At 37.2% G+C, this 24,806-nt stretch overlaps 2 protein-coding genes, 1 long non-coding RNA gene and 1 pseudogene across 6 annotated transcripts in view; 1 reads left to right on the forward strand and 3 right to left on the reverse strand.

The window, feature by feature from the left end:
• Positions 1-1,468: 1,468 nt before the first annotated feature.
• On the reverse strand, positions 1,469-4,633 carry LOC131319747 (uncharacterized). 4 transcript variants are annotated; one of them, XR_009198029.1, is made up of 4 exons: positions 4,498-4,633; positions 4,290-4,404; positions 2,341-2,555; positions 1,469-1,703 (listed from the first exon to the last, which is right to left on the reverse strand). It is a non-coding gene; the product is annotated as an uncharacterized LOC131319747 (long non-coding RNA). The 4 variants fall into 4 exon arrangements; XR_009198031.1 differs by having other exon boundaries at positions 4,493-4,633; XR_009198030.1 differs by lacking the exons at positions 4,290-4,404; positions 4,498-4,633 and adding exons at positions 3,158-3,227; positions 3,327-3,463.
• A 5,570-nt stretch (positions 4,634-10,203) lies between these two features.
• LOC131319773 (rust resistance kinase Lr10-like) lies at positions 10,204-11,571 on the reverse strand. The gene has a single exon (XM_058350165.1). It carries the CDS (start codon positions 11,404-11,406, stop codon positions 10,441-10,443), a length of 966 nt encoding a protein of 321 aa, XP_058206148.1. The 5' UTR covers positions 11,407-11,571; the 3' UTR covers positions 10,204-10,440.
• Positions 11,572-14,893: 3,322 nt separating this feature from the next.
• Positions 14,894-24,806, reverse strand: part of LOC131319776 (uncharacterized) — a 45,297-nt gene continuing 35,384 nt past the window's right edge. The window contains exons 2-3 of the mRNA XM_058350169.1: positions 18,142-18,732; positions 14,894-16,273 (exon numbers count right to left, since the gene is read on the reverse strand). Coding sequence (XP_058206152.1) covers positions 16,173-16,273; positions 18,142-18,732 — 692 coding nt within the window. The 3' untranslated portion in view covers positions 14,894-16,172. The remainder of the gene's footprint in view (positions 16,274-18,141; positions 18,733-24,806) is intronic.
• LOC131319766 (rust resistance kinase Lr10-like) lies at positions 20,072-24,419 on the forward strand (annotated as a pseudogene).

Consider the following 24,806-nt stretch of genomic DNA (forward strand, 5'->3'; position numbering starts at 1 on the left):
GGAGTCCATGTCAGAATTGATAGAGGTAGAAGCAGTTCAGTGCCGAGCGGGTATATCACGTGGTATTCTTTTGGTGCATCTGAGTTATCCGATATATTTTTGAATGGTTCGGATTGAAAATCTTTATCTTCTCTAATTCCAACACTTTCTTTCTCCTTTTTTCTCTTCAAATCTAAACCGTTCAAAAATGAAAATGACGGCTCAGATACGTGAGCAGACACCACATGGTCTCTGGTCGGCACTGAAATTTTTTTCGTGGCACAAGAACCACAATCACGTTTATGTTTCCTTAAAATCACATGGTTAGCCCACCGACGGATATGGCTTTATTGGAAAGATCACCTAATTCCTACAGTAAAAAGAAAAATTAAAACTGTTGAAATTTCCAGAAAGGAAGAAGTTTTTCTTTTTCCCAGCAAGAATTAGGGGTGGTTTGGCTTCAAAAGTCATTTGAACTTCTTTTTTTTTTTGTCTTTTTTTCGCTTTTATTAATTTTGCATCAAATTTTTATAATTTATTAATTCGTCTCAACAAAAATAAGTAAAAATAACTGTCTTATTGGAAAAGTAATTTTTTTTAATCGAAACTCATATTTTTTTTCTTCAAAAAGACAAAAATAAATAAAAACAACGGTCTTATTGACTTACTAGCGAATGCCCGTGCTTGAAGGCACGGCGCAACACATTTTGAAAAAAACTAAATCGAATTGCCATTTTTAGGCACGGCGCGACACATTTTGGAAAAAACAAAATCGAATTGCCATTTTTCTGGAATTTACCACCCCACCGATAAAGACAAAATCTCCTATAAGTCATTTTCTTAAATAAACTTCCAATAGGGTCCATTTATTCAAATTATGTACCATGAGAGTGGAAAAAGTACCCCACTTGATTCCACCGGGCTCTCCCTTGAGACTGCATGACGGTAAAAATCATAACATTGCCTATTAAAAAAGAACTACCAATGAAAAACATGTTCTATTAACCATTCTCCTTCCCATTTTGATGCCAATGACCATAGCAAGAAGTAACTAATTACACGCAATAAGACTAAAACAAACACATGCCCATTTTAGCTTACACTTCAAAGGGGACATGACCAAGTCTATTATTTTTTGGTATGTACACAAATGACAGGAACCGCATAAAGGCCGCATTGCCTCTCACATTCAGCCGCTACAATGTTAGCTGCAAGAAGATTTCCCTTTTGGAAATCACAATTGAGTGTTTCATATTAACACCACCATTGAGTCTCGCCAACATAATCCAGAATATCAGTCACTTAATTAATTTGTTCCCCTCTTGTGGAGTGTGATTCATAGAGCTCTTACTACAAATCTGACAATTCTCAATCAGATTCCTATGAGGGCGATGAGGAGCTGGATTTTCTTTGGTTAGATTCACTACTTGTAGCAAATCCATCTCCATTTCTACTTGAGTCTCTCCTTGTCCGAGGATATATGCACTCCTGAATTCCATGCTCCTTTGTCATCCATAACCACACCACCAAAGCCAACAGCTTCTTGATTACCCTTGGAGCATTGCAAGTACTCAATTTCACGTTGAACCACAATATGCAATTATTGGAATGTAGAATCACTAGTTTTTCAAAAAGCATTTTTTAAGTGCCATCAAAAAGGGCAGCCTCATAGCCAATATACCCATACATGCCTTCCCCATTCGAAACCTTCCATATCTCCACATCTGAAAAATAAAATACGTTGAACTACATTATGCAATTAAGTTCAGAACTTGAGAAATGATTTATTCACACCTGAAACAATTAAAACCAAATCAAAATTTTGCCCAAATGAAATTGGACACATTAAAAACTTGAGAAATGATTTAGTCTATTTCTTCGTCCATTTCAAGTTTTCTCATATGGGCACATTAAGTTTTTGAGTAACTCAGTTAATACTCTCTCGAAACAAATAGCCGCTTCAATTCACACAACTATTCAACCCAATGGTCATTACAAAGGCCATTATGCATGTCACACTTGATACTAATGCTGGAAGGCAAGGTATTCAAAAGGAATTAAATAAAGCAGAGAAACTATCAGTAAAACTCCTTAGTAAAAGCCAATAACAAACCAAATAAATTTCTGAAGGCCCATAATTCTTTTTGTTAATTGTTCATGATAGTGAACTAAAAGCCACGTAAAGAATAAAAAGAAGGAATGAGCCTTATCTTAATTATTCAGTTTTCATCTATACACCATGAATGCAAAGTTTAACAAAAACATGAATTCTACTTATGAAGATTAAAAATCATATTAGAAACCCAAGTTAAGGATTGACCAAAAGAATAAGAAAGGTACTGAATGAGTACACGTTTTTACCCCTGGTTGTTATCGTTGCCGTGATTTCGCTAGAGGAGATGGAGGACAGAAAAGAAGAGGGGCCGAATCACTCCATGGTGGTGATGGGATGATGTCGGTGGTCATCGGTGGACTGGCCTACTGCTGCAAGGGGAGGTTCTTTGTCTTTGATCAGGGGCAAGGTGAGCGGTGGTGTGGGTGGAGGATGGGGGAGACGTGTGTTAAAAAGTCGCTTCCTGCACGAAAGATAAAATTTTGGGTTCAATGTAGAAATCATCCATCTACAAATCTATCACAAAATGAATGAAGGAGAACCAATTTCAATACATGAACCACATATTTGATATGCATATCTAAATGTGGTCATAGTTTTCAGCTTCTAACATTTCTCATCCATAAAAACCGCAAAAACTGCATCATTGAAAAATAGTTTTGAGGCTCATGTCATGGAACTAAATTGGTATTGCCATCACAACTTTCGCCACTAACCACATCCTAACAACCACGAAACAAAAACATTTTGCTCCCAAAAGAATCAATTTGCTCTCCATTATCTTGGCGTTCTTTCATATAGGCTTTTTAACAAACACTACATATGCATCTTTTCCAGACCCACACGGCTTACCAATCTGAACATGAAAATAACTTATCAAGCACGCAAGTATGAAACAATGGCTACTAAGTAGTCAGTCAAGTTCCACAAATAAGAACAGTATGAATTTTAGAATACATTATGAATTTTCAACAGTATCAACAGTTTGATTTATGGCATGCACTATGAATTTTAGAATTTTAGAAATGCAGTTCAAGATAGATGGTTGAGAGAGAGACGTAAAACCTTTGCTCCGATCACCGATGAAGGGTCACCCACTCATTGAAATGCAGTTCCCTTTGGTGGTTTCCCACCACTGAATCACAATACCAAGGATTTAGACAAATGAAATCAAACATGAAGCGGGAATTGAACTCCATAAATAAATGATGATGAGAGGAAAAAATCGTAGTACTTGCTCCGTTTGGTGCAAACACTCAGACTCGCCATCGAAAATCCACACGGCACACCTCTGGGCTTAAACAATTGCTGCTAAAGAAACAACCACTTGGCCGCTGCTGCTGCCAGAGAACTCCCTCCTCCGCCGCCTACTAATCATGATTGAAGTGGAACTGATTGTCCGCCTTTTGATTTAAGTACAGTATACGTGAATGTTTTTTCCAATCCACAAAACTCATAACATCATCAAAACTAAAGGAGTAATGGGCCTAATTTATCCAATGAGCACCTAGGACTTTCCGACAGATCACCACATCGTAAAAGAATAGTACCTGAAAAGAGAATAATAACAAAAGAAAATTTTAAATTAGGCCCACGACACCACATGAGATTTTTGATAAAAAAAAAATTTGACATAACAAAATATAAGAAAGGGAAAAATCACCGATATGGAAGTTTTAACTGGCTTTGAGCACAAAATTCATAACACTATTTGTGGACAAAAAATCAAGCATCAACCATAGGTGGAGCTTTTAATCTAATTCCTCACCATCCCTAAGCTCACCATGGTTTGCCCAATGCCTGAAACAAATCACTTAATGGTTTTGCTTCTCCCAACTCATCCCTACTAACACACCCATAGCCAAATCCAAGTTTTTGAAGCTCTAAGTTTTAAAAAATAAGCTGCTCGAATCAAATGACTCGATAATGGCCTTTACACTATAAAGACAAATAAGTATCAATACATATCTATAGATAAATGTACCCCTTTTGCTGGCGGAATGCCAACCTGAAGTTCTGATGTTGACCGCCGACGCTTTTGTCAACCCTTCGTTCACTTTGAAAACCCATTACTCTGCAGTTTGCAGCCGCAGTTTTTTTAAACAGGATAAAAGCCAAATTCGAAAACCAAATTCAAATCCAAGATAAAAACCCTAATCTGGAATTCCAATAATGCTAACCAGGTTTAGTAATTTACCTTAGATCAATTGAACTCGAAAATAATGCGTGGGTGGATTTGCTCTTTCCGGTTTGGGAATATTTTGGCTTAATTGAATACATGGTGGTAGATGAGGCAGTCGGAAAAATAAGAGCTGCCACCCAGTAGATTAGTAGATGGAAGGTACAGAGAGAGAGAGAGAGAGAGAGAGAGAGAGAGAGAGAGAGAGAGAGAGCATGCACCTTACGGAGGAGTACTTCATTGGTGTCTGGACTGTAGCAATCGGAGGTGTCAAGGAAGGTGATGCTGCTCTTGATCGCGCGCTGGTCGGTGGTGGCTCGCCGCGCTAGTCGGTGGAGCTAGGAGAGCGATCGAAGAGAGGGAGACAGAAGGAGGGTGAGATATGGGAATACGGTTAGGGTTTCACAGAATGTTTGCGTTTCTACGTTTCAAATTTTGGAAATCTAATCCTAATTTTACCAAAATGCCATTTATGATAACCCTTGGATGGATCAAATATTTACAAAAATGCCATAGTAGAATGAATGGTAGAGATTTATGTAGGCATGAGGATAAATCTAGAGCGTTGGTTGTCTTTTGAATTCAAACACAGCTCTGTTTTATTATATGGATTTTTGTCTTTATTCAAAAAATTATGAATTTCGATAAAAAAAAATTGCTTTTCCGATTTCTCTCGTTGAGACGAATCAATAAGTCATAAAAAAAAAATGACGCAAAACAAACAAGGGGAGTGATTTTGTCCCCTTTTTGTTAATGTCACTCCCCTTTGTGTCTATATAGGATGATTTGTTTTGTGAGAGATGAGTAGTGACATTAACAAAAAGGAGAGTGACAAAATCAATTTTCAACAAACAAATGCAAATTCTTTTTTTTGAATAAGAACATTTTAATCCAAACCCACCTAACTGACGGCGCTTGGAAAGAAGGCAGAGCTTGGAGTGGCCTTGGTTTCACAGCCAGCTTACCTTCCTGATGGTTCTGTGGTTAAACAAATGTCTACCTCAGCTCAAGCCCCTTCCTTCCAAATGGAAATTCAAGCAATTCTCCTAGCTGTTAATAAATAGTCTACACATCACGATGGCACTACGCATATATTGTGACTGATTGTTTAAATGTTGTAACGCAGATAGGAGGACAAAACGAGTGTACCGATAGATTTTTGCTGCGAGGCCTAAGACAAGAGATTTCCAAGCTTTTTGTCTTGCAAATCAAAAGTTAAGCGCAAGGATACCCAAGAAGTTCGTTGGCTAACTACGAGGGCTCTGACGCAATTCATGATTCAATTACAGGTGAAGCACATCTTTTTGATAGAGCTAGTGTAGATTATAAGATTTCGTAGCAGCTTGTTGTTTTTCTCTTCAAAATTATCTATTGAAGTTCTTACCATTCAAAAAAAAAAAAAAAAAAACCAGTCTATGGGGGTTCACAACTCAAAAAAAATCATCCCTTTAGGAGGCTCCTTCTCTTGTCAAAAGACACCATCTTTAGAGGCTTAGCATCACAATTGGGCAATTTCGCTCTAAGATATAAAAGATACCTAAAAGATATTGAGAGAGAGAAGTCGACTCTTGAGATCTTCCGTCGAATTTGGCAAAAACCTTAGCATAAATATTGTTCAGCAACGAATTTAACTTGGGTAGGGCTTATCGTCCAACCTCATCTGCCCATCGATCTGTTTTTAACTCCGAAAATTTAAATTGGCAGGGGGCCAACGCCAACAAGGAAAGGCATCTCTAAAGGTGAAACACTCGACTCCACCATACACAATCTTAGGGTCAGCAAATGGAAATGGTAAAAGAGAGTTTAATGACCACACGATTTATGCCCATTTTGGTCATGTGGGTATCTAGAAACTGAGTCACTATTATAATATGGGTTTGGCTTTTCGTCCAATTGGTGAAACAAAAAGTCACTTTGGCTTTTGAGAAAAATGAGAATTGCAAAATAGGCACGCATGCTTGGTTTAATTACTCCTCCTGCTTCATTATTCAACACTGATGGAGACCCAAAAGGTATCAAAATTGTTCGAGCTTTTGACACACAACAGCAGGGATTCGGATTTGTACCCAAAAAAGGCATGAGTCGTTTTCTTTCTTACTGGATATGGATTATTAAAGTTTTGATCATTGAATTTATGAGTGGGAAAAATTGCACGGAAAGGCAGTAGAAATCAGATTCCTACTGTATTCGTTATCATTATTGATGAGAGATGTGGACTGTCATTTTACCTAATTCTACACATGTTACGTGATTGAGTACGTGTAATTATTTGCGTGTTTGTGTGTGTAGTTGTAGAATTAATGTTTACCTTACACCAATCACTCCATCATGACTCATGCAAATTTCCAGTCCATCACCCACCCTTGCATTGCTGCAAGACGAGCAAGCGTATCTGCAAGTTTCACAAGGCTTTGGCGCCCTCACGTATTTAAAAGGCTTTGTACAAGGAAGATCATGATCTATTACTAATAGCGCTAAACTTTGCATCGACCAAAAGATGTAGGACTTATGATCACTTATCCATACCTACACCAAGACTCCCTACCAGTCCCAGATGCCCACGCTCACAGCTAACACATAATCAAACTAGGATTTTACAATCTCCCTCACTTACGAACACACTTCAGTTGGTGCAAATTTTGATATTATTTGAAACGACTTGCTCGCCCCTTGTACAAATAGTTCGCTTTGGTCATGCCAAGCCAATGGACTTTTCAATCGGTCACCCACGTTGCCTTTTTAAAAAGGCCTCGTTACGATTTGTCATTAAGTGATGTGAAATGTGTAAAACCCACCCCCTAGTCATCCACCGAAACTCTCTGAATGCCCAACTTCTCTGCTAGCAACCCAACCAAAGTTGGGTGTCACAAACACATTGCAACAAAAAAGAGCGTAATAAACAGAGTTGCACAAAGAGAACAATAAAATTTCTCGATACTGAATTCATTTTGATTGTTAAGCACACAAAAGTAGTATATTTCACAAATACATATATGATGTTCTTCTCATTTGTCTAACCCACTAAAAACGAAAAAAATAAAATATGTTTTTTAGAATGTAAAGAGGAACCCAATTCTCTCTCTCTCTGAGAATAGGGTTTTCCTGGAGAGGGGCGGTGCCTCCCCCCTTCCCCTCTCGATCTCTCTCCTTCAAATCTCTCCCCTTGAACTTGGCAAATTTCGACGTCGATCTTGTCTGTGGGACACTGATGCCAAGTGACAGACGCTTCTTCCTATCTTCCTCATCAAAGCAGTCCGCTTGTGTGCTCCTCGTTCAGATCTTCCTCACCATGTGTTTTTCTGTCCGATCTTCCTGCAGTTCCATTGTTGTTATCAGGCCGGCCCCTTCCTCATCACTCAGGGTGGCGCATAGATTCGTGCCCTGATGAAGTCGTAGTTTTTTTGGGACGGAGGTAGCAGTTGATGTCACTGTATGGTGGGGTGTCGGCTGCTGTGGTGATTGGGGTTCTGGGCAGCGGTTTGACCGGAGTTTTTGGACGGCTGATTTTAGGGGTGTAGATCTATCGTAGGTTTTTTATTTGTTGATTTTTTGTTTTTGTTTTTTTCTGTTTTCTCTCCCGTTTTGGGGGCTTCCCTCACGCCTACATGGGTGTTTTGTTGGTTTTGTTGGTCACTTGTCTAGAGTTACGCTGATTGGAAATATACTCCATCTGTTTTGCGCATTTGGTAGTGTGAGGTCCTGGATGATCTGCGTGGTGTTTAGGCCTCCTTTGTGGTTGTTATATCATCTCTCCTGGGATGACTTCCCGTTCTATGTATTTTCTTTATTATTATCAATGAAGTATCCTATCATTTTAAAAACAAAGAAAAAGAACCCAATTTGGGCTCACCTGATTTCTTCCCACTTCTAAAAGAGCCCATCGATGATTAAAAAAAAAAAAGAAGAGCCCATCCAAAAATGATTTCTTACACTTGAAATATTCCAATCCCATATCACGGGACGATAAAACAGTAAACAAATAAAAAAAATCACCCCACTGTCACTGCTCTCTCACTATTTGTGTTTGGTGTCCATGCTCGTAGTGTGTGCGCCATCCTTCTAGTAACTAGAAAGCGAGGCAGAGAGTTCCTTGCAATAAAAATAAAATAAAAATACTCGTATTGACCAATATCACGTGCGATTCCAAGAACCCTTCATCGTCTTCAACACTACAAAGAATACACATAGAGCTAAACATACATTTGTTGGGAGCAACAACATTAATAAGCATCTCAATAAAGAAATGAGAGTTCAATATTCCCAAACCTCAGGATTTTATTTAAAATTCTAAAAGGAGTTGGTGACTAGAGCCAGATGCTGGGATAAGCCATTCATTTTACATTACCAAAGGAATTTGGATAGAACAGAATGATTAGTATATTGCAGATGATTTGGTTTATAAAGGGTAATAAAGAATCAGAATAGGTTCAGTCCAGAAGTCATTTAATAGGAAATACAGAGTACAGTATTATAAAGCCCCTGTCGAATCAGCTCTTTCTCCAATCCAAAATCTTTTCATATGCTTCTAAATTTCTATTTGGTGAGCATTCGGACCTACAACAATGATTCAAATTATTAATCTCATGCCCCGCAAAAAAAGGAAGAAAACATCTCCATATAATGTACCCATAATCAGACATAGGTAGACACATGAACAAATTATTTTTGTTCGATAAAACCGAGCCTAAGATCATATTTCCGTCCCTATTGTACAAACCATAAACCTAAAAGACTTCTCCTAATTAACCTTCTGAAATTTTAAGGGAACTCTCGTAGTTGTCTATGTAGAGTCATAAATTTACCAATGTCTGCAAACAAATCTTCAATAGCCGTTTCTCACTCCAAATTGAAAAACAAGTGCGAGTTAGGGGTGTACAGAGGCTACCGATTATGTGGGTTGAAGACAAGACAGAGTACATTTATTGTCTGCTCAGTTTTCATGCATGGTGACAAGAAAGTGAATGGATTAAATCCGTCAAAAGCCTCTCTACCAACACAATTTAAAACACATTCTGGACATAACTGTATGATAAGTCGTGTGCTGCACGTGAACCCATGTGCATCGAACGACTCATCATATAATTGTGTTCAGAGTTGTGTTAATTGCATTGCGCTAAATATATTGACGGTTTGTATTTGGGAACAACTGCGTCAAACTAGGATAAAAGTCTAAATCTACCATTTATCAGGATCCTCAAAGTGTCTCAATATATTAATTGAATAGAGGTTGAATAAAGAGTCAAATGCATAAGACATTCTAAAAAGCGACTAGTTAAAGTAACAAATTGACTTTTTAGTACGATTTCGTCCAAAATTTAGGGAGACTGATGCGAATACTATTCCCATTCTTGAAACGTGAATGCTATAGAAATTCTATTGATTTTTATTTTAGTAGAAGCTACATTACACTAACCCAGAAGAAGCTACATTACCCTAACCCCAACTCAAGTTACTCAACCCAACCTAACCTATCACCAAGAAGAATATCAATATACTCTGTGTAGGAATTGAACCCTTAACCCTCACTGCACTTAAGTACGATTGCACAACCATTGGAAAAACGGTTTTGATTGAATGCTTTAGAATTTGACTGGGCTAAAACAAAGGAACATACTACTCCCTCCATCCCAAAATGTTTGTTCGGTATGTAAAACGAGGACTGAAAAATAATGCATTTCTTTCAAGATAAAATCTAATTTTTTTTCTTCATAAATTAAAAGAATTCATTGACATCTAGTAAATGGTTGAAAAAAATTTGAACTTTTCTTGCGAAAATTTTATTATTTTTACATCGTCGTTTTGCAGATCGGACAAACATTATGGGACGGAAATAAACTCCAGGGTCTTAGAAAATCTGATTCTATCAAGTTTTCAAAATTTCTCCAGCATTTATTTAAAACAAATGGTGCAAACATAAGACCAGTGGGCCTAAGAGACAATTCTTGATCCCAGTACAAACAATGATATAACTTTAACATAGACAATGTAATTGTTCCCCTTGTTTGATTCATAACCAAGGTACAAGGTTTGCTTAAGCAGTCGCCTACAAACGCTAACACACCCAGAATAGCACATGACATTAAACTGATAGTCTTGTCTTTTAACACCATCAATCAAAATCATATAGAATCAGCATAAACCCTCAAACTAGGATATTTAGTCTTGAGAGTTAGCGCCCAGTTATCTCACTAGTCATAGCATCCGAACAAGCACCTGACAGATTGGGCAACATTATGTTCGTTCCATCATTCTCAACCGGCATAGCTTGCGAATACAAAAAAGGCTTCGAAGGCGTGTGAAGCAATTCAAAATTTCCTTCAAGCATCTCAACAACTTTGTTCATGGAAGGACGGTCACTAGGCCTCATTTGTATACACCATAAAGCAACTAGCATCATCTTCTTTACCATCTCGCTCTCCTCCTCGGTAGTCTCTCCAATTTGCAGGTTCTTTCCTTCCGCGAATTGATCATAAACCCATGAAGGGAAGAAAACTTGGCTTGAATTAGCTGATGAATTCCAATTTCTTCTCCTGCCTGCTAGTTCCATCAACAACATTCCGAAACTATAAATGTCAGCTTTATAGGAAATGCCCCCAATATTTTTGTAGAACAACTCAGGAGCCATGTAACCCAAGGTTCCTCTAGCTGCAGTCATTGTTATAGTGCTCTCATCTGTCGGATACAATTTCGCAAGCCCAAAATCGGAAACTTTTGGCGTGAAATTCTCATCAAGGAGAATGTTATGAGGCTTTATATCAAAATGCAGGATTTGCATGTCACAACCTTGATGCAAGTATCCAACACCTCGAGCCACGCCTAGAGAAATCTCGTACATTTGCTTACAACTCAAGGACAATTTGGCATCTGGAGAAGAGATGTACTTCTCAAGAGACCCATTAGGCATGAAATCATACAAAAGAGCACGCTTAGACCTCTCGGCGCAATATCCAATTAGCTGAACAACATTGACATGATGAATCCTTCCAATGGTAGCAACTTCGTTGATGAATTCTTGTCCATTAGCTTTGGGCTTGCTTAACATTTTAACTGCTACAGGAGGGCCGCTTCGGAGCTTTCCTTTGTATACAGAACCATAGCCTCCTTCCCCCAATTTGTCCCTAAACCCATTGGTCATCCTCTTGATGTCCGAGTAGGAGTACCTTATTGGCGCGAGGTTATTTTGACTTCGTAAGAAACCTTCTATGCTATCAAATGTGGATAAATGTCTTGTTCTGAACTTGATGACTAAAAACCAAAACACACATGGTACACATGGAACCTTTGCTGCGAAGAACGCTCCTGTGTTATTCAGTCATAGAAAATTACGTAGCAATACCAAAACTTTGCTGTCTTCAAACAGAAATATATGCACACACACGTACTTATTCATATACTATTTGTATGTCACATTTCATTTGACCCTTCATGCACTCCATCCGGGTTGTTTTCGGGCTATTAAAACATGTACTTACTGTGGTTCATCGTAGACAAGCTCATAGGAAGTATAAGGTCTTACTCTTACCTATGATTACGGTCTCGCAAGCCCCAAGTAAATTCCCTGTGGGAGAAAAAAGGAGATTAAATATTTATCCATGTGAGAATGTGCATATCATAGATGTCGAACTACATTAAATTATCTTAATAAAGGGAAAGTCAACAATACACAATCCTTAAAAGGGTGTATCATATGCACCTATTTTATGGTTTATTCATAACATTTTAGTATGTTTCGTAACTTTTGTTCTAGAATTCATAACCTTTCAGCAGTACGATTCGTAACATTTTCATTATGATTCATAACATTTTGGTGTATCTCGTAACCTTTATACGATTCTTAACTTTTTAGCAATACGATTCATAACATTTTCTCTATAATTCATACAATATTTTGGGAGTGTATATAATACACACCCAAATAAAGGGTATGTATTGTAGTCTTTTCTCTTAATAAAAGATAATAATATTTTATCGAATATTGTACTATGTAACAAGGAGCAACAAAGATCCTTAACTCTTGCTGTCGTTACAAGCCTAAAAGCTGGTATTTATCTCTTGCTTAATATTCAATCGATTTCTCTAGTCTATAGACATTTACAAATTGAGTTTTTTCTATGTTCAATTTTGTATAGATTCCAAGTATTCTATTTGGTTATTTATTACAATATTCGTCCATTGGAGGCATTTAGAGGTGTCAAATGTCCTGGCCAGACACGTTTAAATGTGGTACGACACATCACAGGCACGATCTTGACCTGGCAAGGCACGATCTTGACCTGGTAAGGCACGATCTTGGCTTGTCACGGCACGACATGACACGGTCTTAGTGGGCATGGGGCATGGCACAGGCACTAAAGTGGGCGGGCACGACACCAAAGTTGGCCTGGCACGGCAAGACACGAGCACGGTACGGATGCGGGACGGGCATGGCATGATTCTAGCAGGGCACGGGCACAGGCACAGGCATGGGGCACGAAAAAATAACAAATTAAGAATTTTAACTTTATAAAAAAAGAGTCAAATTTTATTTAGTGAAAATGAATTATTTTAGTTTATTACTTTATTTTAGTCAATAGGGTTTTGTTTGTAAAATTAACATTACAAGATAAAAAATAAAATTGAAAAAACCTATCAATAAATAAGAAAAAAAGGTTAAAACATAAGTAACTTAATACAAAAAGACAAAAAGTGCTAGAGTTGTATGTTATTATTATCTAATCCTAAATGAAAATGGCTAAATCTAACAATAAATGAGAAAAAAATGGTTTCAAAAAAGAACCTCATGGAACCGAACCCAAGTTTTCAAGATCTTTGCACACATCACACACCACCAAGGCCAATAATCAAGCTGTGCTATTAAATGGAACAGCTAATAGCTGAGCAAAAAAAAAAATGGAACAGCTAATATATATTATATAGTTCTATTGTATAAAAACAGGGCCCTTGTACGGTAGCCATACAATTGCAACACAAAATACCATTGCAAGCCAAACCATAGAAATCACCCGCCTTTGCCACCATAGAATAACCATAAAAATCACCCGCCTTTGCCACCATCACCACCACAAACATCCAACACCATTGCAAGCCAAACCTCCACCAGGACCACCACGTTACAGCATCCTCACCCTCCAATCATGCACCATCATCATTCATCACTATATCTGCCCCATCCCCACCCATCCCTTGGCTTTTTGGGCTCGTCCCTTTATAAAACGGAAATTGTTCCAGAAGAAAAAAGAGCCTTGACAAGAGTTCATGCACTTATTCGAGCTTGGGTTAAAATGCTTAAGGAATTTCAAAAAATTTCAAGCTTGTTTTAGTTGGGGAAAATGACTACCCATGACATGTTTTGATAATTAATACCTGCCAAGGACATGCTGAGAACATTTGTTAATGTTGAAAATATCCTTGACGGATATTAATTATCAAAATACGTCTTTGACCGTCATTTTCCCTTTTAGTTATGTGAGTCGTGACAAATGAAACTAAACAAACTTGTAAGTTATAATCGATACATTGCATTTTTTTTTTAAAAACTATTTTAAAAAACAGCATGGGCACGACACGGGAATGTTGGCTTTTTGGGGAAGATTTTTTCCAGACGAAAATCAGTTGGTGATGTGCCGGCACGAGCACGACACGACACGATTTAAAAATGGTACAAAACGATTAAGTAAACGAGCCAGCATGACACGACACGATTTAAGTAAACGGGCCGACATGATACGATACGATTAAAAACGGCACGGCATGGTACGATTAAGAAAACGGACACGGCACCGCATGACACAAATTACGGTTGGCACGAAGCTAAATAGCACGGCACGACACGTTTGACACCTTAGGAGCATTCATTCATTTCTTTCTTCCCAGTTGACCGCAAAGACGTGAAAAATCGAGACGCGGAGGAGAAAGGCCGATGGTGGGCCTTTCGGGAAGTCATGGAAAAAAGAGGTGATGAAAAGTGCATCTATCTAAACCTAGAAGAACGTTCAACTAAGTCTTGCAAATCACCAGGAAGCAAATGACAAAAGCAACTGGAACCATTGGTATTAAAACACAAGTCATTTATGCGAGAGAGAGAGAGAGAGAGAGAGAGAGAGAGTGGAACTTTGCCTCATATGAACTCAATACCCATCACCTATGTCACATGCATCATCTTTCGTTTCGGCACCCGTGCCGATGTGTCCTATACCTGTATATATTTTGGGAGGGGGGGCTGTCCCTTGAAGGGACAGCAGCGTGCTGTTCCGGCCCAGGGGGCTCCACTCCGGTCTCGCTCCAACGATCGAAAACGTTCACTTCGTAGAGCTCGTCCAGTTGAACAAGTTTTTTATAAATCAGCTCGATCGGATATCATTAAGTGCCTCATCGAAACCTTTTCGTCTTGAAAAGAATGGATCCGAAACACTGAATCAAATTTACTAGAACCCATTATTGGAAAGTTATATGTGTTCCGATCAGGCACTTAAAGATATCGGATAAAATTGATTTTTTGCATACTTGTTCAACTCGACGAGCTCTACGAAGTGAACGTTTCCGATCATTGGAGCGAGACTGGAGCGGGGCCTCCTGGGCTGGGACAACACGCTGCTGTCCCTTGAAGGGACAGCAGCCCCCCAGTCCTATATTTTGAGCACTCAGATTTTCTAGTTACGATATTTACCGAGAAGGAATATCACATTAGCTAGAAAAATAATGTTTCGAGTATTTCACGTGAACACAAATAAGAAAATAGCAAAAATATATTTTTCTTAACCCCTACTTGTTAAATACATTATTAAATATGATTTATGGCACATAATTTGAAAAAATTATGCAATATAATATATACTAGTGATTGCCCGTGCCTAAAGCACGACACAACACATTGATCAAAAAAAAAGGAAAAGGCACGACACAATACTTTTTTATTATAACTTTTAAAAAAATTATCCTTCCCTTATAGTGATCATTACAACTTAACAAACCCAAAAGAAAAATTTTATAATTTAATTTGCAAGTTCTCTTCAAATAGGATAAATTGAACTAATTTCTTCTAAGAATAGTTTCACAACAAATAATACCGCACCCATTAAAAAAGTAAGAGCACATACCCAAATGAAAATTTTAATTAACTTATGCACAACCATTTGTTAACAGATATCACGATCAACCAATACTTATATCACACTCGTATACAATATAGTTCAACCAGCAACTAATCCAAAAAAAAGTGAATAGTTTTAAAACTCCACTTCTCGTAAGTTAACGAATGCTTCAACTTGAGTTTTTCCCCCATCAAATCAAAGGAATGCTGCAGGCTTACAATTGAGACAAATTATCAAGCACTACTATTGTGAAAAAGAAAAAACAAAGTTTATTCTTTTGCGACTAAGTTTTTATAATGTTCTTCTATTGCTACCTCAGTTGATGGAAGAAAGGAATTCAATAGAATTCTCTGATGGATGAGTGGACAATGCACAACACCTCAATGATAGAGTTAAGATTTACAATAGGGAGAAGAAAAGGTTTTGATAATAAATGGCACGCTATTAAATATAGAAATACTCAAATATATCAGTCCCCAGAAAAGACGATATTGCCTAAAAAGTAAGGAAAGAGGGAGGAAGAGAATAATTTATTAAAGGAGTTGATTGAACGGTAATAAACCATTGAAAATTTGATCCGACGGTTGGAGAGCTGCTCTGATTTGTATGTATAGACAAAAATCGCTCTATTTTATAATATAGATAGATATACGATAAACAAGTGTTCAGGACGTGTCCCCGTACCCATACCCAATTTGGAGACACATATCCCAGTATCCTAAGATTTAAGTTTAGAAAGGTCTGACGCTTGCACTTGGATCCAATACTCGCACCGGAGTCCATGCAAACATAGATAGCCAATCACAAAATGTTACCTCCAATGTATTCGGTCTACAAGTCCAGCAGTTCCACAAAATTCAAAATGAACAGTGGACAAATACTTACAGACAATTTGACTCCACAAGGTGCCGCCTGCATTTTGGGATGGAAAAGAATTATGTTAGTGAAGGAAAATCACTACTTTACTACTAATAAATAGCGACACCTTTTTTTTTAATAACTACAGTAAATAAAATAAGCCCCGTTCATTACACAAAAAATAAAATAAAATCATTCTGGATTGTTGATGAAATGTGGCAGGTTGCACTTAGCTTGCTGCCCGGACACCATGACCATGTAGACTTTGGATCTCTGGAACAAACTCCTTTTTTTACGGTTTCAATAAATTTTTTAAAAATTCCCTCTCTCTCAATTTGTTTGTTCAATTTGAGGAATACAACTTTTTAAGAGAATACAATCATTGCACCTATAAATGCTCGACTTTCTAAAAATTGCCCTCCTAACTTTTTGATAAAGAGTACTTTAGTTCAAATAGTAAGGCCATCCACAGTGGTATAATAAAAAATGAATAACCAAAAGTTGACACATCAGCTTTTGATTATTCACTTAAGAGATTGCTAAGTTTAATAATATTGAGGTTCACAATGGTCACTTCTAGTTCATAACCAAAATAAAGGGTCCACTACAATTTCACACAATCTCTCTCTCCCTCTTTATTTTCTGCCATTCACTTCTCTCCATTACGTTTTTTTTTTTTGGCAAAAATATATCGAATATATGGTGTTCTTCATAGTGTTATCTATCAAAACAACACCGAAACTTTTTTTTTCTTCCTGTTCCTATAGCCTATATCACAAATCCACCACTCTCTTAATCTTTCAAAAAAAAAAATCAAATGTGTTCTTAAATTTGAAAAAGAATGCAAGGTTTTTCCTCTTTATTTTTTTTGCAAGGTTCTTTGTTTACTCAACCATAGGGGCAGGAACAAAAAATGAATAACCACTTTTTAGTTGAAAAAATCAAATTTTTTTGCTAAAAAGTGATTATTTATCAAAATACTTGGGTAAAAGTAAAAAAAAAAAAAAAACTTTTTCAGATTCCTCTCATTGAGACGAATCAATAACCCATAAAAGTTTAGCGCAAAACTAAAAAATGAGAAAAAAATTCAAATAAAAACAATTTTCAGATTTAAGTTAAATTCATAAGAATGCAGCCTAAAATAGAAACGGAAAAGAAGAGTAAAATATCTTAATCTCCAGCAACGATGGGTTAAATTATAGATGATCGAGAAATATGAGTTTCACTTTTGAAGGAAAAGAAAGAGAAACAGTTTGTAGTTGAAACGAAGAAGATATAGAGCAAGTGAATAAGAGAATAATAAATAGTAGTTGAAATACGTGTGTATATAAATTTTGGAACTAGTTAACTTATGTAGTGTGGGGTTTACAAATTTTGATTATTGAAAAAAGTTGCTAGTTTTGGTTATCCAAAGCCCAAAATTTGATTATTTCTAAGGATGTTGCTAATTTTGATTATACCATTATGAGCCATTTTTTACACTAATATTGTTAACTTTAATAACAATTGGCTTTTGGTTATACCACTGTGGATGACCTAAGAGACAATTAAAAAGATAATTTTGTAGCTTTTGGTTCCTGACAAATAAAAGTTAAAAAGTGAATAAACAAATTGAGAGAGGGAGGGAGTAATACACTACTCCCTCCGTCCATTTTTAAGTGTTCTGCTTCGTAACTCCAACATATTAAAAAGACATCATCATTATACCTTTCATATCAACTTTTTCCTCCACTTTCCTTACTTACCCATCATCATTACACTTTTACTCACTAACTTTTCAAAATAAAATCTACTTTTAGGGACAAAATAGACAATACACCAACTTTTACCCCCCTAACTTTACAAAATGGATACTTATTAAGGGACAACCCAAAATAAAATATTGGACACAAAAAAAGGGACGGAGGGAGCATTACACTTACAAGAATAGTCACAAACGGCGCTGACATTCACAGAATCCCTGAAGCAGGAAGCCCTTTTCCTGCATCTTTCGCAGCCTCCAACGTCGTAATCCCACGTAATATCAAACCCATACCCTAACTCCTTATTGAGATCCAACCACGACAAATTCGATCCCCTTTTTCTGATCAACCGCGACGTAGAAATGTATGACACCTCCAAAAGGCACGAATCGGCAAAATCCCAAACCCTAACATATCTGCCCGCCATGACATACGAATAATACCCATTTCCAGATTCGTCTCTAGTACTGTTACAATAACGAGTCCTGTTTATGTAAGTAGGAGATTGGACTGGTTTCTCACAACTGAGGAACAAGACCGAGCTCCAAGACGAATAATAGGAAAAACTCAGGGGGTAGAAATCGCTACCGTTGAAAGAGGAGAGAGGGAAAGAGGAGCAAATATTGTTGGTTTGGATTCCTACGTCGACTAGACGGATTGAGTGGTCGGTGTAATCGATTGATTGGACGTAGTATTTTCCGGATAAGAGACGAAGGACCGTGCGATTGTTTTTGTCGCAGGAAAGAGTGTAGAGGTAGTCGTTACAGGTGTTGGATGGGTCGCTTTGTAATTGGAAAGGGAAGGAGATGTTGTGGATGTCTCCGCAGGAATTAATAAATTGCTGGTTTTGATTTCCGTCGCAGGATACTGAAAACAGGATGAGGAGAAGAAGAAGAAGAGGGGGTTTGTTACCCGCCGGCGCGAGGGCCATTCCCTCAAAGGAGAGAGAGAGAGAGAGAGAGAGAGAGAGAGAGAGAGAGAGAGTAGTTCTGCTTTTGTTGGATGACAAAAAATTTAGTTTCGAAGTTGATGAGAAGGGAGAAAATGATAAACGAAATTCAGTGAATAGAATGAAGATAAAAGATAGATAAACATGGGGAGCTCAATAAGTCAAGGTCAATATCGGTGACTTTGAACACTGATTGCTGAGAAGAAAGGGAGCCACACAAACGTTCATCTCAAACCTTTTTTAGAGCATCTCTGATCCATCTCTATTTCCTCCAAAATAGAGGATGGATGTAACACATTGAGGGGAGATTTTGTAATTTATTCTATTTTTTTTTTCATTTTTTGTACTTTTTAGGAGAATCTTTGAGGGACCCATCGTCCTTTTTAGAGTTTGGAGCAATTTTGTACTCCAAATTTACTTTTGGTCCTCCATTTTTAGAGGACCAAATTTACTTTTGGAGGATCAAACTCTAAAAAGGACGGTGGGTCCCTCAAAAATTCTCCCAAAAAGTACAAAAAGTGAAGGAAAAAGAGAATAAATTATAAAATCTCCCCTCAATGTGTCACATCCATCTCTATTTTGGAAAAATAAAAGTGGATTGGAGATGCTCTTAAACGACTCTATTTCTATAGCAAAATGGAACTACAACTCTACAAAAGATTTTCGGAGAGAGAGAGCGAGAGATATTTTATATAGGAGAATAGCACCATGTCCATATATTTTTTCCTCTTCTTTCTCCTAAGCCTTTCCACAGCCCAGGACGATTGCAGTACTCCAAAAACATGCTCCGATTACGGTCCACCAATCCACTTCCCATTCCGTCTAAAGAACCACCACCCACAACACTGCGGCTACCACGGCTTCGACCTCTCTTGCTCTCCAAACAACAACGCCACCGTTCTCGACCTCCCTAATTCGGTCAAAGTTCTAGTCACCCACATCGATTACAAATCCCGACTGATTCAGATTAAAGACCCAAACAGCTGCTTCCCACAGCAGCTTCAAAACCTCCATTTGTCCGCCACTCCCTTTCAATTTGAAAAAACGTTCAATTTTAGTTTATTCAGTTGCCCTTCAACGAAACTGGGCTTTTCGTTTTCCGTCACTTGCTTCAGTGGCGATGGTCCTGAAGTGTATGGTGAGGGGCGTATCTATTACCATGATCTGCCCTTGATGCTATCTTGCAGAAAGATGTATGATTTGTCGGTTCCGATCGAGGCGTTTCATCAAGCTGATTTGCAATTGAAATGGCACCACCGAGTTGAAGGCAAGTTTTTTGGGTACCCTCTTTCTCTACTCTCCCATTTGTTTCATTTGCAAGCTCGAACCAGAGGAAGTTAAAAGAAACTTTGCATACCCACAACAAGGGTTAATTACTTGTTGCCCCCTTTATCTATACACATTTTTTACTTTATCCCCTCCAACTATAGAATGTTACAACCTACCCCTTTATCTTCCAATTCCTAACACATAAGGCCTGCCGTTCGTCTTTTTTTTTTAATCCGCTCCTGCCGTTAGTTTGGAATCCAAAAAATCGTCAAAGGGGCATGTGCATGTCACATGATCTGTAAAAAGAAAAAAATTAAGTACTCTAATTTTCAATCCGTTTGAATCGGTGTGAAGATCTTATTTCTCTGATCATTTTATTCCAAAAGATCATAATTAATTTTTGGCTCTAGGGCTCTCGTTAGTTAGCCCTAAAAGATATTTGGTTCTACTACTTTTTTAGGACTAATTAACGAGAGCTTTAGAGTCAAAAATTAACTACGACTCTTTAAAATAACATGATCATGGAAATAAGATTTTTGTACCGGTTCAAACGGATTGAAAATTGGAGCACTTAATTTTTCATAAGTACTTTATACGGAGTATATTAAAAAATATGGTTAAAAAATTAAGTGCTCAAATTTTTAATCTGTTTGAACCGGTACAAATATTATGATACGGAGTATACTAACTAACAATAGCCCTAGAGCCAAAAATTAATTATAATTCTTTAGGATAAAATAATCAAAGACATAAGATTTTAGCATCGATTCAAACAGATTGAAAATTAAAGCACTTAATTTTTTTTTATTTTTTACAGATCATGTAACATGCACATGCCCCTTTGATGATTTTTTGGATCCCAGACTAACAGCATGAGCGGATAAAAAAAAAAAAACTAACGGCAAGCCTTATGTGTTAGGAATTAGAAGATAAAGGGGATAGGTTGTAGCGTTCTATAGTAGGAGGGGGTAAAGTGAAAAATGTGTATAAATAAAGGGGGCACAAGTAATTAACCTCCACAACAATAGATCTTGTTAAACTTCTTAGAAAAAGCAAGTGCTGCTTTTTTTGGATCCGGATCCGGATCCGTTTTTTGAAGTTACCATTGTCCCATTTGGCTACAGCCTACAGCCTTGTGAGAGGTCATGGGTTTTTTTTTTTTGGCATAAGAGAGTGTTAGTATATTAGTCAACGAAGTTCAGAGGTTATCCAAACTTGTTCTTCGTGGGGTTCGAACACTGGCCACCACTGGAGAGACACATAAGCAAAACTAACTCAACTAAGCTTGATTTCTAGAGGTCATGGCTTGGACGAGGTAAAATCTCATAGTTCAATTTTGTTCATCCTCTTTAAAAAAAAGGAGTGAAAGTTATCATCTATTTTATTAGTTGAAATAGTGTAGTTATACTTTTTGAGAAGCATGACATTATTTTGTGGTAGGATTCATACTATTTCAACCAATAAGAATAAGGATAATGTTCACCATCTTTTTAAGAGGGTGAACAAAATTAAATTCAAAATTTCATAACGTGGGAATATCTAATTCAACCATGGGAGATTTTGTATTATTAATCCCATTATTTTTAATGGTAGTTATCAAAGATGAAAGAACCATAAATTTCATAAAATTTGAAAGGAAAATACTAATTAAAACTTCTCCGATTAAAATTAGTATACTAATTATCTACTACTCCTATTATTTGTGGTGAAACGAATTAAGTAGATCGTTTCCCTCTGCGGGGAAATCAATTGAATTAACATGGAAAATTTTGACATTTAGCTCCACGGTTGGGATGGAGATAACCGTCCAAGTTTAACATTTTAATGTTGGGTGTTCAATATTATAGTGGTCTATGTAACGTGCGTATCAAAGTTGAAGGTATTCCACTGAGTAGGGATGCACAAACATTCACGTGGGCTTACACTTTGTAATAAATAACGAGACTTACCCATACCCAAGCCCGCCCAATAAATAATTTTGCTTCAATTAATGATCTCAAGCTCTGTCCAATTAAAATTTATTTCTCAAACCCGCCCAATAAGATCATTATTTTTCTAAATCATTCTATCCCGAACATAAATTAATCAATCATGATGCTCACAAATTAGAATTGACAACCGAAATAATTAAACTTAAAGTTCTAAGTTTTCTCATCACTACTAAAAAACTGACTCATAAAAAGTTCTAATAATTAAATATCTCCACAAAAAGTAATTAAAGTGTTCAAAAAGTTGGAACTCTCCAATATCCACGAAGCTATGACTTGCAAAACTTCTCTAAGGTGTCTCACCTATAAAATGAGAACCGGCCGGTTCTGTAACGGGAAAAAAATCCTTATTTTTGAAGAAGAGAATTTCAAACTCAAAAATTATAGATTTATTGAAATCTAAAAATATGCAATATGGATCTTATTTGAAAGATCTTATCGAGATCTTTTATACGATGCAAAAAAAAATTGAAAATTTATTTTTCATTTACATTATTTTTAAGTTTGAAAATGTGAAATAAACTGCTTATTTTTTAAGAAGGTTTCTGGAACGGGGCTATATACATACATACATACATACATACCACATACATACCTATATCCTATTAAAAAATAGGAGTTCTTTTATTTTTATCGGGTCGGTCTGGGCCTTAAGTGATTTTCACAACCCCATACCATTTACTAAACGGGCATAAAATCTCAACCCAACCAACCCTATAAGCTTAAACACAAATCCCAAACCCTAAAAAAGCGGGCTAGGCTGGGCCGTCTACCAGACGATGTACACCCTTATCCACCGAGTACTCTCCACAAGTCGTGGCGCTGTTGCTTGCTAGTGCCATCAAACAACAGACCTTAGATAGTAGTCAAACTGAAGCTTTAAACACCATTTTCAGCGCACAAAGAAAAAATATAACGGGTCTTCTCTATCTTTCACAGGTCATGGCTTGGAGATTGCATGTGTGACTTTAGGCTCATTTTTGCTTCTTGTAATCTTCATTGCAATGTATTGGTTCTATAGACAAAAGAAAATAAAGAGAAAGGATCATCTAAAGATTGAGAGGTTCTTGGAGGATTATAGAGCTTTGAAGCCGGCAAGATACTCTTATGCCGATATTATGAAAATTACAAACCAATTCAAGGACAAAGTAGGCCAAGGAGGATATGGAACAGTGTACAGGGGACAACTTTCCAATGATGTTTATGTTGCGGTTAAGATCCTCAATAGCACTAAGGGAAATGGAGAAGAGTTCATCAACGAAGTGGGAATAATCGGTACAATCCACCATGTCAATGTGGTTCGCCTGGTTGGATATTGTGCTAATGGATTCAGAAGAGCTCTTATTTACGAGTCTTACCAAATGATTCGTTGGAAAAGTTTGCATCATCTGATCGCGACAAGCGTTTACTTGGTTGGAAAAAGCTGCTAGAAATTGCTATGGGCATAGCCAAAGGAATTGAGTATCTTCACCAAGGGTGTGACCAACAAATCCTTCATTTCGATATTAAACCACATAACATTTTGTTGGACGAGAACTTGAATCCGAAGATAACAGATTTTGGTCTAGCTAAATTGTGTTCTAAGGAACAAAGTGTTGTATCCATGACTACTGCTCGCGGTACCATTGACTATATTGCACCAAAAGTGTTCTCAAGGAACTTTGGGAATGTGTCATACAAATCAGATATTTATAGTTTTGGAATGTTGTTGCTTGAAATGGTAGGAGGAAAAAAGAATTTCGATGTAATGGTCAATAGCACTAACCAAATTTATTTTCCCGAATGGATTTACAATCGTTTGGATAGTGGAGAAGAGCTAGGAATTCATATTCAAGATGAAGGAGATGCCAAGATTGCAAAAAAGTTGGCAATCGTAGGACTTTGGTGCATTCAATGGTACCCAGTCGACAGGCCTTCAATGCATGGTGTGATTCAAATGTTGGAAGGAGATGAAGACACTCTGATCAAGCCTCCCAATCCGTTTGCCTCTACAAATCCAACTTTGGCCACGGGTCAGGCGAGTGGAAGGCCTTTTAACAGTGAGTTGGAAGTTATTGTTGAATCCGAGTGAGAAAGATAAAACCACTATCTTTTTCATCAATTGATACGTGACACCGTGAGATATTAATGTACCGATGTATAGCCTTACCATAAAGCTTCTGTTGTGCTTTGAGTAAGTGATTTGCCTTCATTGTACTGGTATTAGAAGATCACGCCCAATTCGTAACGTTACTTTTATTGTCGTTTCTAGAGTTATTGATGGGATTTCTATCCCTTTGTTGTAGTCCATGGTAGCTAAGAAACAAAGACTTTTGCAGATCAACGCTTGTGGTATAGTTGTTTGGAAATTTACTGGAAATATTGCTGATAAATCTCGTTCTTGTGGTCAAATTGAATGATACCATCCAGAGATTATTAAATTTGCAAGAAACTGGAGACATTGATCACTTAACAGGTCTGCTTAATTTCCCTTTTGTGATTCTATCAACTTTTTCTTTCTTTCTTTCTTTTCTTAACACATGCAATGATCTCTAGCAAGTTATTAAGTACTCCAATTACACTTAACAAAAAGACAAAATAAAAATAAAAAACCAAAATCTACACTGCTTGAGCCCATAGTGACCGATCAAGAGAGTTCC

The sequence above is a fragment of the Rhododendron vialii genome, chromosome 3a (genome assembly GCF_030253575.1).
Source record: "Rhododendron vialii isolate Sample 1 chromosome 3a, ASM3025357v1".
Taxonomy (NCBI): domain Eukaryota; kingdom Viridiplantae; phylum Streptophyta; class Magnoliopsida; order Ericales; family Ericaceae; genus Rhododendron; species Rhododendron vialii.

What these genes read in the sequence shown, in the direction of transcription:
- LOC131319773 (XM_058350165.1), bottom strand. Translation starts at nt 11,406, where the DNA reads ATGACCAATGGGTTTAGGGACAAATTGGGGGAAGGAGGCTATGGTTCT.